This window comes from Parasteatoda tepidariorum, chromosome 1 (assembly GCF_043381705.1).
Source record: "Parasteatoda tepidariorum isolate YZ-2023 chromosome 1, CAS_Ptep_4.0, whole genome shotgun sequence".
NCBI lineage: Eukaryota > Metazoa > Arthropoda > Arachnida > Araneae > Theridiidae > Parasteatoda > Parasteatoda tepidariorum.
In genome coordinates this window covers 83,647,480-83,666,177 of record NC_092204.1, presented here as the reverse complement: position 1 = coordinate 83,666,177, position 18,698 = coordinate 83,647,480, and the positions used below count along the sequence as shown (strand labels likewise).

The following is an 18,698-nucleotide window of genomic DNA, read 5'->3' as shown; positions in this document are numbered from 1 at the left end:
CCTTGTACATGAGCCCAATCCCCTACCAAGCGGGCTATCTCTGTCCCTTGTTTAGATTTAAAAACTCATTTTTATATTTCAGTGTTTATATTTAAATTATGTATTTCTTTAAAAGATATACTGAAAATCTATACAAATACTTCAGCATACTGAATAATGAAGTACAAATGACTGTAGGAAACTTTTTGAAATAAAGTATTTAAAAAATGCAAATTTACTAATTCGTAATAAATTTTTGCAACAAAAGTTTGTTTAATTTTGGCGAATTCTTTGGCAGATTCTAGGAAGGTAAAAAAAAAACGAAAAAAATTTTAATAAATACAAAGATATTAAAAACATATTATGTGATTAAGCTCTTGCGGCGGTGCCCTGCTCCTATAATTTCACCTTTACTTGGTGATGCAAAAAAGTACTTTCACTTCAACTTGCAGTGACTCATGTGAAACCAGTTTTCTACGAGCAACCGACACAACCGACGCTACTGTCAGTTTACCTCGTGGCCTGGTCGGTGATGCATGGTTCTACAATAATCTTAATTTCATTTTTAACTTTCTGTAGTTATTTGTAATTCTTAATTATGTTTAAATTAAATTTATTCTTTAAATTTTAATTGGTAATTTGTTTTAATGTTTATAAAAACTTAATTTACCAAACTCTAATTGTTATAAACTATACTGTCAAAAATTGTAATGTATCTTAGTACAAATAGTGGCAACTATTTTTCACCTAAATAGTGTAATGAAACACCATTGGTTCTCAGCGCAACAAAACACCAAAAGTTTTCTTTTACATTTCTTGGTGTAAAGCAGCTGCCACCATTTTTTTTCTATTCAATAGCACTAAAATTTATAATTACTGAAAGTTGAGACACACATAAGAGTCAATAAACTAAATTTACGAGGCAATATAAAGTAAGAATCATTAATTTAGAACGCACACACATCTATATGTATATATATATATATACTTATTCTCGAAATTAAATTAGTTTGTTAAACAAATGTCTGCGTAACACAAAGAGCATATTGAGTTAAATTAGAACTAAACTTAGCAGAATGAAAGTGGATAGAAATTATAGAACTATTTAAAACATTTCACAAATATTTGAAAATTAAAATATAATTATCTTTATTTTAAAAACGTACATGCATATTTTAAAATCTACAACATATCAAAAGTGTGAAAACAAACATATCAAAAGTGTGAAAACAAACATATCAAAAGTACAAAAACAAACATATCAAAAGTGTGAAAACAAACATATCAAAAGTACAAAAACAAACATATCAAAAGTGTGAAAACAAGCATATCAAAGGTACAAAAACAAACATATCAAAAGTGTGAAAACAAACATATCAAAAGTACAAAAACAAACATATAAAAAGTGTGAAAACAAACATATCAAAAGTACAAAAACAAACATATCAAAAGTGTGAAAACAAACATATCAAAAGTACAAAAACAAACATATCAAAAGTACAAAAACAAACATATCAAAAGTACAAAAACAAGCATATCAAAAGTACAAAAACAAACATATCAAAAGTACAAAAACAAACAGATCAAAAGTGTGAAAACAAGCATATCAAAAGTACAAAAACAAACATATCAAAAGTGCAAAAACAAACATATCAAAAGTATGAAAACAAACATATCAAAAGTGTGAAAACAAACATATCAAAAGTACGAAAACAAACATATCAAAAGTGCGACGACGATAGTGTTGTCTAAAGTAAAAAAATAATTCATGTGTACAGTTTATGCGCGAGAGTTTGATGTAAGCTTATTCCGTTATAATTGTAAAAATAATTTTGAAAAGCGACAGAGTTGGTCATTGAAGGCGGCAAATATTGAATAATGGTTCTCAATATTTTAGTTAAAAATATTTAATTATTTATTGCTATTGTCCCGTAATCCATTTCGTTATGGAATGCATTTAGTAATATCAATTTTAATGTTCATCCACGGATTTCCCTTTTAGTTATTTAAGTATTTAAACTTCCTTTGAGGAAACTTCTGCAAAAATAAACGAGTATAAAACCTTAAAAAACTTTTATTTCCTTCTATTTTTGGTGAATACATTGTGTTGATTTTACAGTGACTATGATGTTGGAAGTTTTGTTCATTGTTGGAAGCTATTTTGCTGGTAATATCAATATTTCATGTTGCTTATTTTATTATACTTAATGCTTAGAAGCTTTTGAGGTTACGATTTTTTTTTCAAAAAAAAAAAATGTGTGCTAATTTTCATCTTGGGAGGTCATTATATAATTTTTTTATGATAATGATATAAACGAAATGCGAACTTCTAGTACAAAATCTCAAAAAACTGGAAACCGATTTTGACTCGATGATTCAGCTGATAGGTCGTGTTCTAAAAACTAGAGCCAACAGACCAAGCTGCTATTTATCATAAGTGCTATTGTTTTAATTGTTTCAAATGATATATATGGGTGATTCTCACGAAACATGACAATTCACTGTCCCTTGCTCCTAGATCTAATACTATAACACTAAAGGAACTTTTCTTTAAAAAAAATAATAAATAGCATTGCTGTTAGCATTTTAGAATGACTTTGCACTAGCATTGACTGTTTTGTATACTTAAAAAATTTAATTGAATATCAAAATGTCATTTTCCTGACATGTCCCAAACAATATTTCCAATAATAACTAGCTTCAAAACTTCCCATACATTTTTCAAAATCTGATTTTTTTTTTATCTTATCCTATGTAAGCACTTCTAGAATATACGCAGAGGGTATTGTTTACTAAAACTTCGTTTAAAATAATTTTTTCTGTCAATAATTTGTTTGTCCCATGAAAATCTGTCATTTTCCTGGCTACTTTTATTTAGTGATTTATAACCAAAATAGATAGCTCCAGGAATCAATATCTTATGTTAATAGATTGATTAGATAACCTCCTATCTGAACATGTCTTGTTGCATGAATAAAGAACCAATTTTCCGGCTCAAAATCTATTTCAAAAAATTTTTCAAGGTGAGTAGGTTTTTATGCTGTCATTTTCCTGGTTTCTTTCAATCATTAATAACAAAAACTACATAGATTTATCTGAGTTATTTTAAGAAATACTGTAGTTTTCTGCAGAATATAAACGTCTTCGGCCAAAATATTAAATTAAAGTAAAGTTATATGCTATAAAATGGCGAAGCCAGACATTGAAGTGTTACCAGCAATTCTTTTTAACTGCTAATACTGTTAAGATGGAGAGCAAATATTAACCTAATACCAAGTTAATGTATGATTGTAATAGGCTTGGATGTAATCAAAGTTATTTATTTATTTAATGATTGATTATTATACACAATTCTATTCTGTACATATCAGCAACAAAAGTTTTTTTGTTTCTTTCTACAGTGGATAAAAAGAATTGATTTAAGCAATTTATGGTCCATCTAACATAAAGGCTTAAGTTGAGTTACTTACTATTAACTTAAAATGACTGTTTTTTAAACTTCTAAGGTAATATGTCATTTTCCTGGCATTCAAGATTTGACAAATTTCTATTTTATTTTTTTTTCTCAAGCAAATGTCAATAAACTACACTGCCGTCTATAAGATATCAATAGGTGTAGCTAACGAAGTATACAAAAAAAATTTTAGATTATTTTGAAGACACTTTAAATTTGAAGAAATTTTTTGGTCCGAATATTATCTATATATATATATATATATAAAATACTACAACTTTTTTTCATTGAAATGAAAAGTCATAGGAAATATATAATATAGCTAATTAGAAATAAGCAGATGTATTTTTTTAGTTGGTTTTGCCGATCTGAATGGAATTTGTATTTTTAAAAGATGTGGAACGGGAAAACCCACGACCACTGTCTTAGATGTATATCATACTCCTGAACATATGCTATCCATGTGCCCGCAAGTATTTCTTTTGGCAATTTGTTTCTGTTTTGTTTTTTTTAATTACCGTATTTTTTTAGCCATGTCTTTTCACTGTATATTACCTAGTATATGAATGGCTTACCTTTTGCTATTAAATACTCTACCGTTATTGTATTTGGAACGTATCCTTGTTGACCCTAAGTTTACGTTTGCTACAAATACTCGCACATGAAATATTTTATCAGTTATGCACAACAGGTAGTATACTCCCCTTACGTTCTCTTGTAACCCTGCTGTCATTATATTTTCGCAATCACGTGTGTCCAACCCTTATAATATAATAGCATAATAAGCTTCAGAATATCCATAATAATACATATTAAAAAAAAGCTTATAATTAACTGAAAGTTTTATAGCTATAAAAAATATCAAAGAAAAGTAAAATAGTATAAAAATCTCTTTTTCCCTGAAAAAACTTAACCTATAGCATTTGAAAAGAGAATTCCTGAATTACACTTTTATATTCTTGAATAGTGTCGCTGTTATCACCACTGTATTTCGAACGCCATGCATTTTTACATTTAAAAAAAGTAATTTTTAACTTTATAGTGAGGCACTTTAAGTTTGTTCATTTAAGAATTTTTAATTATTCAGTTCTGCTCGAGAAGCTCTAGATTGTTTTTTTGATGAGTTTAGAAGATGTCTGGGACATGATGTCGAATCTGAAGTATCGTCAGGCAGTGCAATAATTGCTGACGAAGCCATTATATTGATGGGAGTGAAAAGCCTATTGGAGGATATGTGCAATACATCGAGTCGTTTATATAAAAGTAACGTATATTATTTCTTTTTAACAATCATCTGGTAAATTTTGGACCTTTTTGAACATAAATGTTGTTGAAATTTCCCACAAACATAACATGTTGCTTAGTTGTGAATATTATCATCTTTGTCATCATCATTTCTGCAACAGCCCGTTGAGGGTCAGGGGGCTACGAAGGTTAAGGTTCCCCAATCCCATAACCAACGGTATGATTATGGCAATTTTATCATTATTGAGTACTTGCACTCCAGGAAAAAAGAGACGACCAATACCCACCTATGACGTCAGCACCGACTAATCGTATCAGCAGTATAGAGTATTAAAGTTAAGTTTCTCTACATAACTTAAAATGTTAATTGACTTTAATTAAATACAGAGCTGTATAGCACATCGCATTTGTTGAAATATAATTCTTTCTAGTCTACTTCTTTTACTTAACTTTATACATTTATTATTTGTTTATGTGTTTTATTGTAACCGCGATATATTTTTGTTTTGTGTACCTGGCAACTTCGATGCATAATAATTTTTTTCATGTTCTACATGGCTTCGTTCCTGTCTCTGTGTTAAGTCTCTGTATAAATATATAGTGGTAGAATTGAAATCATTGTTAAAGAATTTAGGCTTTGTTACTTAAGAGAGTTAGTACTTATCAGACTTGGCTTACTCGAAATAGAATGGAAAGAACAGTTGCTAACGTAAACAAATGCCTCGTTTCTACAGTCAATCAGGATAGATACTCACACTACGTACATTGCAGGTATCCCATTCCACACAGGCTGCTTTTACCTCTCAGGAAAGCTGGTACCAACTGATCTGAAGCTAGGCTAGTTTAAAGCCGCCACTAGGGATCGAACCTCAGTTCTTCTCAACGAATTGAAAAGAATACCTTATAAACTGCGCTATCGTGGTTCGGTTGCATAAAGATTATGGTAAATTCGTACCCTATTATGATATAAAATACGCCGACCGCGTGGCCGAGCGAGTCCTAATTATGTTAAAAAAATTTAGATATATGGGACAAATTTTTTTTTGTCTAAATTTTTATAAAAAGAAACCCTTCAGAAATAAAAACAAAACTGCTATCTAACGAAAAGTGCAAAAGAGGTTCAGCCAGGCACCGATGCCATTTCTTTGCTAATTCATAATTACACAATTGATGTTCAGCGACATTCATTTCTATATTTCGAAATTTACATCTGTTAAATGAAAGTCAAATATTATATCGACGAAAATAGTGGCAGAGAAAATTCATTGAAAACTGGAAAAAGAAAATTGATAATTATGAAATCTAATCTTCTTAATAGACAATAAATTCAAAATTACATTCCATGTGTGTCTATTCTTCATATTCTATACCTATTAAAAGCTCTATACCTATTGAAAAAGTGTTCATTTAGGTGAATCAGTTTATAAAACATCATAATTGCATGCTTTATACAATTAAACTAGCAATTATTAAAAATTAGTAACAAAAGCTACAGCAGTTGAAAAATTTATTGATTTCGGCAATAAAATAAATTGTTGGTCTAAATGATTCAAAGCATTGTACTTCAAGAAATATCCAATGTAAAAAGGCGATTGATACATGGAAAAATCCATATACTTAACAAGTTCCAAGCTCCTGGTACATACTAAAAATATTCATAGTGTATATTTCAGTCGGCACGCATCCCAATGGTGAACCAGTTGTAGCATCAAAGATCCTTGCTGGCTGACAGCTCATTTTAGTCATGAACGAGTTTCTCTAAAAATTTATAGCTTATTCTCGAATTATATATCTTTAATTATTTATCTTTATTTTAATATGTCAAATAAGCTCAATCATGTAAGAAACACGCCTCCAAGTTAGTATTTAGAAAGATATCTAAAATCGCGTGTTTATTTTATTTGCAGTTCTGCTTTTGTGAAGTATTTCCATAAAATTAAATACAAAAATATAAACTAGAATTGGAATAAAGAAAAATTTTAAAAACGTATTATGCTAGATCTAATAACGTAATTTTAAAAGCAATTAGTACATAGAAAACTTTTTAATTTTTTTTTTAATTTTTAATTGTTAATGTGTTTTTTAGTTTTGTTCTTGTTTGGAAAGTGTTGCTACTCTTTTTCAAAACCTCAATCGCAAAGAAAATGTGAAAACGTTATACTCAGTAATTTTGTGTTTTCGAAAAGAAAAACTTTTTTAATCTTAGGCGGAAATGAAGACTGACATCATTGAAACATATCATATTGATGCCATTGTCGATAGAACTAACAATTTATAACATTTACACAGTTTTTGACTTCACCTATTTACGTGTCAGGCATTAATGACTAATTGACGATAAATTTTTTTTTTAAAAAAAGCATTATTATATTTAAAACAACCTCATATAATTGACGTTATATTTAAAACAACCTCGACTAATTGACGATTAATTTTTTTTTTTTTTAAAAGCATTATTATATTTAAAACAACCTCAGTATGGTTAAAAATCATTTTAAAACGTTCCCAGCCCAAACAAACTACTGAATACTACTTGTTTTGTTAGAGAATACTTGCTAATCATTCTCAATTTCTTTTAAAGTTTATAGCGAAAACTACCAATGTCTGCAAGACGTCTTGAATGGCACTGAACTGCTGGACATGTGTGGTCTTCAAGCAGCCATGTGGTACCAAAGATACAAAGACGGTATATCTAGAGGCAGTGACAAAAGTGATTTTAAATGCTTGTAAGAGTAAACTTTCTTTATTTCTACTTATTTTCTCTCTTTTACCCTTTCAAGAGCGATGGGATAAAGATTGTCCAATTAATTTTAGACACTCATATAACTCACTCAAACTGTACAATCAGCCTTCACTTTGACCAATTTTTTTCGAGTTTTCACTTACATATTCGTTAATAAAACAATGTAATAAATGGACTATCAACGTCTGTGCTTGTGTGTGTATGGGAGGAGGCAGGACTTTTGTGTGCAATTTATTCATCTAAGAATGTTTCTAAAGTAATTATGACCACAAGTTGACAATTAACTGACTCTAAACGCTGATAGTGAAATTAATATGTTTAGAGTAAATACATGTTACAACTGCTGCTTTATATTGCACCTGTTTAAATGTAAAAGTGTAAAGGTAGAGGTTCATTAGTTATGTTTTTTGAACAAGAAGTGCGATAGAACAAACTGTTCTGGAATTATGAGGGAGAGATACACGCTGACAAACAAACAAGCAAACTTTTCGTTTAATTATTGGGAATTAGTTTTAGTTTTCACTTTCATGTGATTAAACTGAGTCTTATTATGTGATTTATCTATCCAATGAAAATGCATGGATTTAACCTCATTCTTATCTGATTTTAATCACTCAAAATATTGAAAACAGTGTGAGGATAAAACAAATTGCTTCATAATAGATGCGTATACCATAATTCTTAACTTGACTAAAATTTTGGTTTAATTTTTTTTTCCTCTACAAAAGATAAAATTGACTTTTTTCCTTTTATCTCTAAAACCGAGGAAGGGGAGAAATTCCTCGTTATGAAGAATTACTGATTGTGTGATACTTACAGCCTTTATTGTGTCTAGTCTTCAAGGGAAAAGCTACTTTGTAGAAGTACCGTTTCTTCGCGCCAAAAGTACAGCAACTTAGCATTTAATACATTTAAAGGCTCTTTAAAAGAGAATTTTTTGATTATACTAAACTCTTAAAGTCATAGCATTGGGAAATATATTGCAAAATATATGAATAAATAAATAATGAAAAATTAAATACATGAACAAATAAAGTCAGTGACAAAATTATCTTAATTGTAACTCACTTTAAATTCTATAATTCTTTATGAATTAAATGCAATTAAGAACACTGATCTCGTACATTTTGGCGCGTATCTTTTTATTTAGATTACCTGAGATCATGCAGCATAAAAAATAATTTTCAAGCCCTAAGCCTAAAATACTTCAGAATCTACAACTGTAATTATTTTAGCATTTTACATATTTTAGATGCTATTAAATTTTTTAAGGTTTGCAGTGTATTTAACATTTTAAAACCACGCAACAGATTTATTTCTGATTTTAATTCAATACAGTAAAAACAGAACTTAAACCTACATTTCCCTTAATTCTTTAATTCTCAATAATTATTAATTAGTTTCATGGAATAATTTTAAATAAAATTCAAACGTGTTATGGCATTATTGAATATAAAAGTGATGACCAACAGTGACAGTTCTTTTCTTTACATTAAAAATTATAGACTTGAAGCCACTGTCTTAGGATGTATATCAGAAAATGTTACGACTAGATGTGGAGATGAAGCTGGATTCTTTGTGGTTGAAGAAGTGCACCGCAACAAATTTTTAAAACTCGCGTCATGTACTCCTCAGCAAATTCTCCAACTCCAAAACAGCTATCTGTTCTCACTGAACCTGGAATCAAGTAGACGAAGGATCTATCAACGGGCTTTCGATTTATGAAGAAAAAGAAAATGATCACAGTATAAAATACTACTTTTCTTCATTGTAAATTGCGTTTGGTACATTAAAATGCCCACAAACATGTTTACCAATAAATTTTTTTGCAATTTGCTTGCAATGTTTATATGGTACCAGTAACACTATGAGGAAAATCAAGAGGAAGTCTCAACTGTTTTTCAATTGGAAACCAGAAAAAATTTCAAGGCGAAATCTCGCTGGTACGTAATACTTGTAATTACCTCATGCAGAGCAGATTTCATTAGAGTAGAGGTATCTAACTTTTTGCCCACAAGTAAGGAGTGAAACACGACAATTTTTGAAGTGACAGGTTGATAACAGATGTTTAGCGTTAGTTTATATTTTGACAATTGTAGGATTCTATTGTGGGACATTACTTTGACAATTGTACGATTCAAAACTAGGACTAACACTAATGAATAACAAACTATATGTTGTTAAAGCACCAAATACTACCATGATGTAACCACGATTTATATTAAGAATGTTGCAAGCAGATATATGTAAACTCTTTTTTCTCTTGATGGACTTGAATATTTCAATCTTATATATATTTGCTTCTGTTTTTCTCAGTTCACTTTCGTAAATTTTTTCAATTATTCTTTTTAATCGTTGATGATTATTGCTGACATCCGACGCTATAAAAGACAAAAATGCAATCGAAATGGTGGTAAAAAATATCATATACATAAAATCGACAATAAAAATAGTATTCACCTCAAGGGCTGAGAGTAGTACTCTATAAAAGTAAGAACTCATATGTAGAAAGAATAAAATAGAAATTAAAAATGTGGGAGTTGAGAATGTTTTGTTGAACTCTCGAACAGTTAAAAGAATTACTTGAAGTTCACTAACATTCTTCATTAAAAAAATATCTAGTTCTGTTTTGCGCAGTTTCTTTTCTTGCTCGGTCATCAAAAAGTTACAATTAGAATATAATAAACACAGTAAAATATTAACTAAACAAGGAAAAGAAAACGTAAAAAAAATGTATTGGATGTAACTGATGAAATTAATAAAACTCAAAATCCGCGAGTTCACATAGTAACCGAATAATGTATTAGCTTCTTTCAAGCCAAGCACAACTATCAAAGAAGCATGAATTAGAACAGAACTCAAGGTAATGATTACTGCTGAGTTTACACAAAGAGATTTGTCGTAACGTGTAATGAAAAAATCTGAATTCAATTTGTTCAATTTCAAAATGTGTTTTAAAATGTTTCTCCGATTTCTTTTTATAATAATCCACAAGCTAATTGAAATACCTATTATAATCCAATTGCAAATCACTGATCTTGCGTACTGTGGGTACTTAGTCATGAGAATAACAGCTACGTAGGTACTATAAAATATATTAACAGCCCAAAATGATAAAACACTACATTGTAAAATAGTAGCTGTACGTTTTGTATATGTTCTGGGATTGATGTTGATTCCCGTAGCCGCAAGGATTCTCCATAAATGCTTGTTATATTTAAAAGCAAAGTTGTCAAGTCTTGGAAATTTCATAGTTATGTTTTCAGTATGCATTTTTTTTTAAATATTGAAGTTTGATTAGAAGTTACGTAAAATAACTACTCACACGCTTTGCTTTCTCTTTACAGACAAACAGGTCAAATCTCAATCTTTAGTCTTGGGGAGAGGGAATAAAAATTATTGTATCAGACAACAAATAATTTTTATTACGCGATAATATTGGGTAAAAGATCCAAAACTTGTATGCACATATCAATAGCGTTAGACACAAAACTTCATTCAAATTGAAATGCTACGAGAATTTTTTAAAAATTCCTAGTAGCAAACCTTCTTCGTAATTTGACAAATAACACTAAGAAAAATTAATGCTATCTATGAAGGCCGTACTTAAATACAACTCTAAATTTTAAGCTTCACTTTCATGTTCATACTTGTCTATCTTAGTTTTAAAATTTATACATCTTCTGCTTCTTTTATGTTGCCAACAAACGGTATCACAAAATAGACAAATTAAAAACTCTGTTTAAGTACTCTTTTGTTGTCAATATTATGATTTTCCAGTTTTCTTCACATCAAATTTCCAAGCTAATTAAAATAAGCACTGTGATCTTTTATAATGAATTTCATAAAACTCGATCAATTTTTATAATTGAAAAATTTGTTTTGAAATAAATTCTTTACAAAAATCCAGGCAAGTATAATAAATTTACTTTACATATAATGTTTAACAAAAGAGATAATTGCATTTAAGGTCAATCTGTTCTCTATGCGACATATTGAGCTGTAATTTATGACAAAAAAGATTCCAAGAAAATTAGAAATCGATCACATGAAACGTAAATATCTCATTGATCTGAAGAAGTTATGTTAAAAAATAGCCTCGTATTTTTTGTTTCCTTAAAAGAAGAAAAAAAAAGAAAAAGTAATTATAAAAATAAAAAATTCTACTGAAACCTTTTCTCACGCCGTTTCTGAGTTCAGGTTAAATTTTTTATTTTTTAATTTTCTTAAAAAAAACTTTTGGTCATAAAATATTATTCGATTTCGGGTAATTTTTATAAAATGGAGGGAAATAAAAACGGCGTTTTAATGGATTAAAAGAAATAGCGATTGGGAATTTTTAGAATTTCTTTTCTAAATGTAAAACAATAAAATTATACTTTTAATGATTTTGAATACTTAGTTGAATACTTCACATTTATCTGTCTTTCGACTTTTCTAAGCTTCTCTGACTTTTTTTTTATCCGAAACTGATCTGGATAGTGGTTAAAAAATTTCTTATGTAAATTACACGAAAACAGAGATATTTATCGAAAACCTGAAATTAACAAATCTATGTAAGTAGGTAGGTACTTAATTTACGCCCCACTAAAGCTATATATGCTTTTTTAAACAATGCTGATTTTAGAATTGTATTTGCATAATTCTTTTCAAGTAAAATAAAGAGATTATTAACAACACCGAGCGCTACACTTCCTAAATTCCGATTGAGTGACAGCCTTGTATTTTACCAAACCCTAAGGTGCATATTTCTTTGTTTACGATAAAACTTAAGTGTACAGATATATATATGTGTGTGTAGGAGGGAAGTTGTTTGCGACTAAGTCAACCTTCATCTATGAAAAAGTACCCCATCATAGAATTGAGTTAACATATCGTATGTACTAGAGAAATGGAATTATATTTTTGTAGTGGCAGATATACTGCAGAAATCCCCCACCAGAATTTGATTTGTGATAGAATTCGATGAATGGTTATCACTAGTTGATTCATTGCTGTTTTGTGAGAAGCCGGGAGAGCTGTATTAAAAGCACTGCATTTTTTGAGTGCTGATCGTGAGAGCTGACTGAGTTCACGGTCGTGGTCGCTCCTGCGTTACCTTTAGTAGTCGAGTGTATACGTTGAACGTTGTGTTGTGATCGAGATTTTGAAGTGACAACGTAAAGGAGGCCAATGTCGCAGTCACAAGTAGAAAGTCAACTGTTCAATGTGAACCATCCATCGAAGTAGGGCTGTTCAGATCGAAGTGGGCGTTACTAATAAGATAAACGCGTTCATTTCGAAGTTTCTGTCAAAGTAGACTAGTTCAAATCACGTCCGAATGTGGTGATAGTAGTTAGCGATAATGTCAACCTTCATCTATGAAAAGGTACCCCCTCATAGAATCGGGTTATCACCTCTTATATACTAGAGAATTAGAATATATACTAGAGAAGTACTGGTACTCAGGGTGTCGGTACTTACTTTCTACAGTAAAATCCAGCTTTATTGGTCACAAAGCAAAAAATCCCATATACTGCAAGTTTTGCTGCGATATTGTAATATAAAATAACTGAATCACTCTAATTAAATAAATATTACAGTAAACTTAATGGTACAATATTTTATGGAAAAAATGAATTTTACGAATGATGCACTCAGTACCGATATTTTATATTGTAATTTGATCCGGAATATTTTACAGTGTACTGGATTATAAAAAATAACATTACAAGTTTGAAAAGAAACTTTTAGTTAATTCAGTTTCTAATAACAAATTACTTTTAATTTTTAATGTTATAAGTAAATCATTACAAAGAAACATTATTTATGTCCACTAATAGATCTTCATTGAATCATAAAGGAAATGTTTTTACATGGGAAAGCATAAGCAAACATACCTTATAGTAGGGGAGAATGGGGTCAATTGTAACATTTTTTACTTAACTATTTTTAGTTAACAAAAAATCCAATATATTATTAGTATTAATTGGCAGACGAATAAAGTAGACTATCCTCTACTAGAAAAAAAATAAATTCCTTATTTTAAATGTTATTATATTAGTTATTAACAATTTTTGACAATCGTGCACTTGTTACAATTGTCCCCACTTACGGGGTCAATTGTAACAGTTCATAAATTCAACTAAAACATAGTTAATTATACATATTATCATAGTTGTGATATATTTTTTTATTGATCAAAATAGTAGTGATATTTTAGGAGTAAAAATAATAATGAGCAGAGACCTAAAGGGTTAAACTTTTAACTTTAAGGGGTTAAAAATTTTAATTTATGCTGTGAAAGGTGACAAATAAAATAATGCACATGCAACATAATATAAATGATATAGGAAACTATTGGTGGTTCTTAAAGAGTTAAGTAATGGTTTGTAAACATAAGATTATTTATTTTCAGCTGTTACAATCGTCCCTTTACTTATTGTTACAATTGTCCCCAAGACGCCATTTCAGCTTCATTTGTTAAAAACAATGCTAGTTAATTAGCAAAACTAATCTTTTTTTTTATTGAAATGTTAATTAAGGTGTCCACTTACATATTCGGTTACTAATTTTTATTTGTTTAAACAAAATTACTTTGTTACAATATAATATTCTAATACCAAAAAAAGTACTTGCGTGGCGTGAAAATATCTTTTGTGATGTAACTCTTTCAAAAGTACATAAAAATGGTTGCCATCAGGGGTGTACATGTAGATTTATTAAATACACCTTGTGCGCCACCTAGGAACCAAATCTAGAACCCGACACTCGAAATTTTTGCTCTGTTACAATCGTACCCTGTTATAATTGACCCCACTCTCCCCTACTAATATAAGTGAATACTTTAAAATATCATAAACTGTTTCATGCCAAGAAACAGCGACTACTGTGAAACAACTATTAGGGTTTGTGAGCTGCAGCAAACAGAAACCTTATATTCTTAGTATTGGAACCCTAGAACCCCAGTATTTTTTACCAATTTTTAATAACAGTTTTCTAATGTCATGTTGCATAAGCAAATTATCAAATCACTAAACATAAAGTATCTTAGTAGTCTATTTTGCAATTCTTGCATTGTTTATATGGTACGAGTAAATAAGAAACGTTATGAGGGAAATCAAGAGGAAGTCTCAGCAGTTTTTCAATTGGTATCCAGTAAAAGTTTCAAAACAAAATCTTGCTGGAACATAATACACGGAGAGCAGATCTCATTAAAGCAGCGGTATCTAACTTTTTGCCCACAAGTAAGGAGTAAAACGCGACAACTTTTGAAGCGACAGGTTGTTTTCAGATGTTCAGCGTTAGTTTATATCTTGACAATTGTAGGATTCTATTCTATGGCATTATTTTGACAATTGTATGATTCAAAACTAGGACTAACACTAATGAATAACAAACTATATGTTGTTAAAGCACCAAATACTACCATAATATAACCACGATTTATATTAAGAATGTTGCAAGCAGATATATGTAAATTCTTTTTTCTCTTGATGGACTTGAATATTTCAATCTTATATATATTTGCTTCCGTTTTTCTCAGTTCACTTTCGTAAATTTTTTCCACTATTCTCTTTAATCGCTGATGATTATTGCAGACATCCGACGCAATAAAAGACAAAAGTGTAATTGGAATGCTGGTAAAAATTATCATATACATAAAATCGACAATAAAAATAGTATTCATCTCAAAGGATGAGAGTAGTACTATATAAAAGTATGAACTCATATGTAGAAAAAATAAAATAGAAATTAGAAATGTGGAAGTTGAGAATGTTTTGTTGAACTCTCGAACAGTTAAAAGAATTACTTGAAGTTCATTAACATTTTTCATTAAAAAAATATCTGGTTCTGTTTTGCGTAGTTTCTTTTCTTGCTCGGTCATCAAAAAGTTACAATTAGAATATAATAAACACAGTAAAATATTAATTAAACAAGGAAAAGCCAACGTAAAAAAAAAAGTATTGGATGTAACTGATAAAAATAATAAAACTCGTAATCCGCGAATCCACATAGTAACCGAATAATAAATAATTATGTTCCTTCACCCCAAGCACGACTATCAAAGAAGCATGAATTAGAACAGAACTTACAGTAATGATTACTGCTGAGTTTATATAAAGAGATTTGTCGTAACGTGTAATGAAACGTTCCGTATTCAATTGGTTCAATTTTAAAATGTGTTTTAAAATGTTTCCCCTATTTCTTTTTATAATAATCCACAAGGTAATTGAAATACCTATTATAATCCAATTGCAAATCACTGATCTTGCGTACTGTGGGTACTTTGTCATGAGAATAACAGCCACGTAGGAACTATAAAATACATTAACAGCCCAAAATGATAAAACACAACATTGTAAAATATGAGCTGTACGTTTTGTATATGTTCTGGGATTGATGTTGATTCCCATAGCAGCAAGGATTCTCCATAAATACTTGTTGTATTTGAAGACAAAGCTGTAAAGTCTTGGAAATTTCATAGTTATGTTTTCAGTATACATATTTTTTAATTATTAAAGCTTGATTAGAAGTTACATAAAATAACTACTCACACGCTTTGCTTTCTCTTTACAGACAAACAGGTCAAAGTTCATTATTGGATGAGAATTCATTTCAATTGTAAGTTTCAATCTTTAGTCTTGGGGAGAGGGAATAAGAATTTGTATTCAACAACAAAAAATTTTTATTACACAATAATATTGGGTAAAAGATGCACACTTGTATGCACATATCAATGGCATTTGACGCAAATCTTCATTCAAATTTAAATACTACGAGAATTTATTAAAAATTCCTAGTAGCAAACCATCTCCGTAATTTAACAAATAACATTAAGACAAATTGATGCTAGATATGAAGACCGTGCTTATATACAACTCCATTTTTAACTTTTATGTTCATACTTATCTTCATTTTTAACTTCCCTTTTATGTTGCTATTTATCTTAGTTTTAATATTCATACATCTTCTGCTTCTTTTTTGTTGCCAACAATGAGTACCACAAAGTAGACAAATTAAAAGCTCTGTTTAAGTACTCTTTTGTAGTCAATATTATAATTTTCCAGTTTTCTCTACATAAAAATTCCGAGCTTAATAAAATTACCACGCTGAGCTTTCATAATGAATTTCCTAAAACTCTATCGATTTTATAGAATAAAAAATTTGTTTTGAAATAAATTCTTTAAAAAAAATCCAAGCTCGCGTAATTTACTTTACTTATAATGTTTAAGAAATGAGATAATTGCATTTAAGATCAATTTGTTATCTATTCAACATATTGAGCTGTAATTTATGACAAGAAAGATTCCAAAAAAATTAGAAATCGATCACATGAAACATCAATATTTTATTGATCAGAAGAAGTTTTGGTAAAAAATAGAGTCGTATTTCTTGTTTCCTTGAAAGATAAAAAAAAGAAAAAGTAATTATAAATGTTTTGTTTTTTTCTGCGGGGATCTTTTCTCCCACCCTTTCTGAGTTTAGGTTAAATTTTTCATTTTTTTTTTCTTGAAAAAACTTTTGGTCATGAAATATTATTCAATTTTGTGTTGTTTTTTTTTTAGAAAAAGGTGGGAAATAAAAACGGCGTTTTAATTGATTAAAAGAAATAGCGCTTGTGAATTTTTAGAATTTCTTTTCTAAATGTAAAACAATAAAATTATACTTTTAGTGATTTTGAATACTTAGTTGAATACTTCACATTTATCTGTTTTTAGACTTTTCTAAGCTTCTCTGACTTTTTTTTTTATCCAAAACTGATCTGGATAGTGGTTAAAAATTTTCTTATGTAAATTACACGAAAACAGAGATATTTATCGAAAACCTAAAATTGACAAATCTATGTAAGTAGGTAGGTACCTAATTTACGTTTCACTAAAGCTATATAATACCAAATGCTTTTTTAAACATGCTGATTTAAGAATTGTATTTACATAATTTTTTGAAGTAAAATAAATAGATTATTTAACAACGCCGAGAGCTACAGTTCTTAAATTCCGATTGAGTGTCAGCCTTGTATTTTACCAACCCCTAATATGCATATTTCTTTGTTTACCTTGTTTATGATAAAACTTTATGTAAGTGTATGGACATATGTGTGGAGGGGGGGAAGTTGTTTTCGACTATGTCAACCTTTATCTATGAAAAAGTACCCCAACATAAAATCGGGTTAACATGTCTTATAAACTAAAGAATTGGAATTATAATCTTGTAGTGGTAGATACACTACAGAACTTCCCCACCAGGATCGGATATGTGATAGAATTCGATGAACGGATACCACTAGTTGATTCATTGCTGTTTTGTGAGAAGCCGGGAGAGCTGTATTTAGATCACCGTACATTTTGAGTGCTGATAGTGAAAGCTGATTAAGTTCACGGTTGTGGTCGCTCCTGTGTTGCTTTTAGTAGTCGAGTGTATATGTTAAACGTTGTGTGTGATCGAGACTGAGAAGCAACAGCGTGAGGAAGTCAATGTCGCAGTCACAAGTTGCAAGTCAACTGTTCAATGTGAACCATCCATCGAAGTAGGGCTGTTCAAATCGAAGTGGGTGTTGCTGTTAAGATAGGAGCTTTCATTAGGAGTTTCTATCAAAGTAGTCATGTTCACATCACGTCTGAGGTTATCAATGTGAAGATAGTAGTTAACGACGATGTTAACCTTCATCTATGTATAAATCAGAGTCTGCAGGGGCATACGGGGCAGTTGCCCAGGGTCCCACATCAGAGGGGTCCCCCAAATCGAATAGAAAGTTTATTTTAGATTTCTTTCTTTAATGAACATTTTTTTAAACAAAATAACAGTACAATGTAAAATCCGTCAGTTTTATGTTAGTCTCTTCATTAATCTATTGTATGAACACAAAAAATCTATCTTTCATAAATCCATGGCCTTTTAGTGCGGAATTCAGCTAAATTTTCGCATTTACGATGGACAAATTTGTCCAATCAAAAGCCTGTATTTTTACCCATTGCAAAATGCGATATGTTTACATAAATACAGGCTTCTGATTGGTTTAATTGAGCTATAGTAATTGCGAAAATTTAGCTGAATTCCGCCCTAATGTCAACAAGGATATGAATTTTTCACATCTAGATGACTAAGTTAACAATCAGAAAATTGAATTCGCATGATGGACAAGGAATTGTCAGAAAATCAATAAAATGAACAGAACGATATTTCGTCTGACCATTGGAGGGGGGGGGGGATTTTATAGTTACTTTAGGTTATAGTCGCAATTTTCTTGTCACATATGTATAATGAGGTGAAAATGTAAATACCTCATTAAAGTTC

General features: G+C 29.8%; 1 protein-coding gene across 1 annotated transcript; it reads left to right on the top strand.

Moving 5' to 3' along the window:
- The first annotated feature begins 3,995 nt into the window (after positions 1-3,995).
- On the top strand, positions 3,996-9,688 carry LOC122268775 (uncharacterized). Its single transcript, XM_043039098.2, has 4 exons — positions 3,996-4,048; positions 4,521-4,696; positions 7,260-7,404; positions 8,927-9,688. The coding sequence occupies exons 1-4, from the start codon at positions 3,996-3,998 to the stop codon at positions 9,144-9,146; spliced, it is 594 nt and encodes a 197-aa protein (XP_042895032.2). The 3' UTR covers positions 9,147-9,688.
- The last annotated feature ends 9,010 nt before the right edge of the window (positions 9,689-18,698 follow it).

Excerpts from the sequence above, each read along its gene's own strand:
- LOC122268775 (XM_043039098.2), top strand. The coding sequence starts at position 3,996 with ATGAATGGCTTACCTTTTGCTATTAAATACTCTACCGTTATTGTATTT. Across the intron at positions 4,697-7,259 it reads ATCGAGTCGTTTATATAAAA|TTTATAGCGAAAACTACCAA; the intron begins GTAACGTATATT and ends TTTCTTTTAAAG. Across the intron at positions 7,405-8,926 it reads AAAAGTGATTTTAAATGCTT|ACTTGAAGCCACTGTCTTAG; the intron begins GTAAGAGTAAAC and ends TAAAAATTATAG.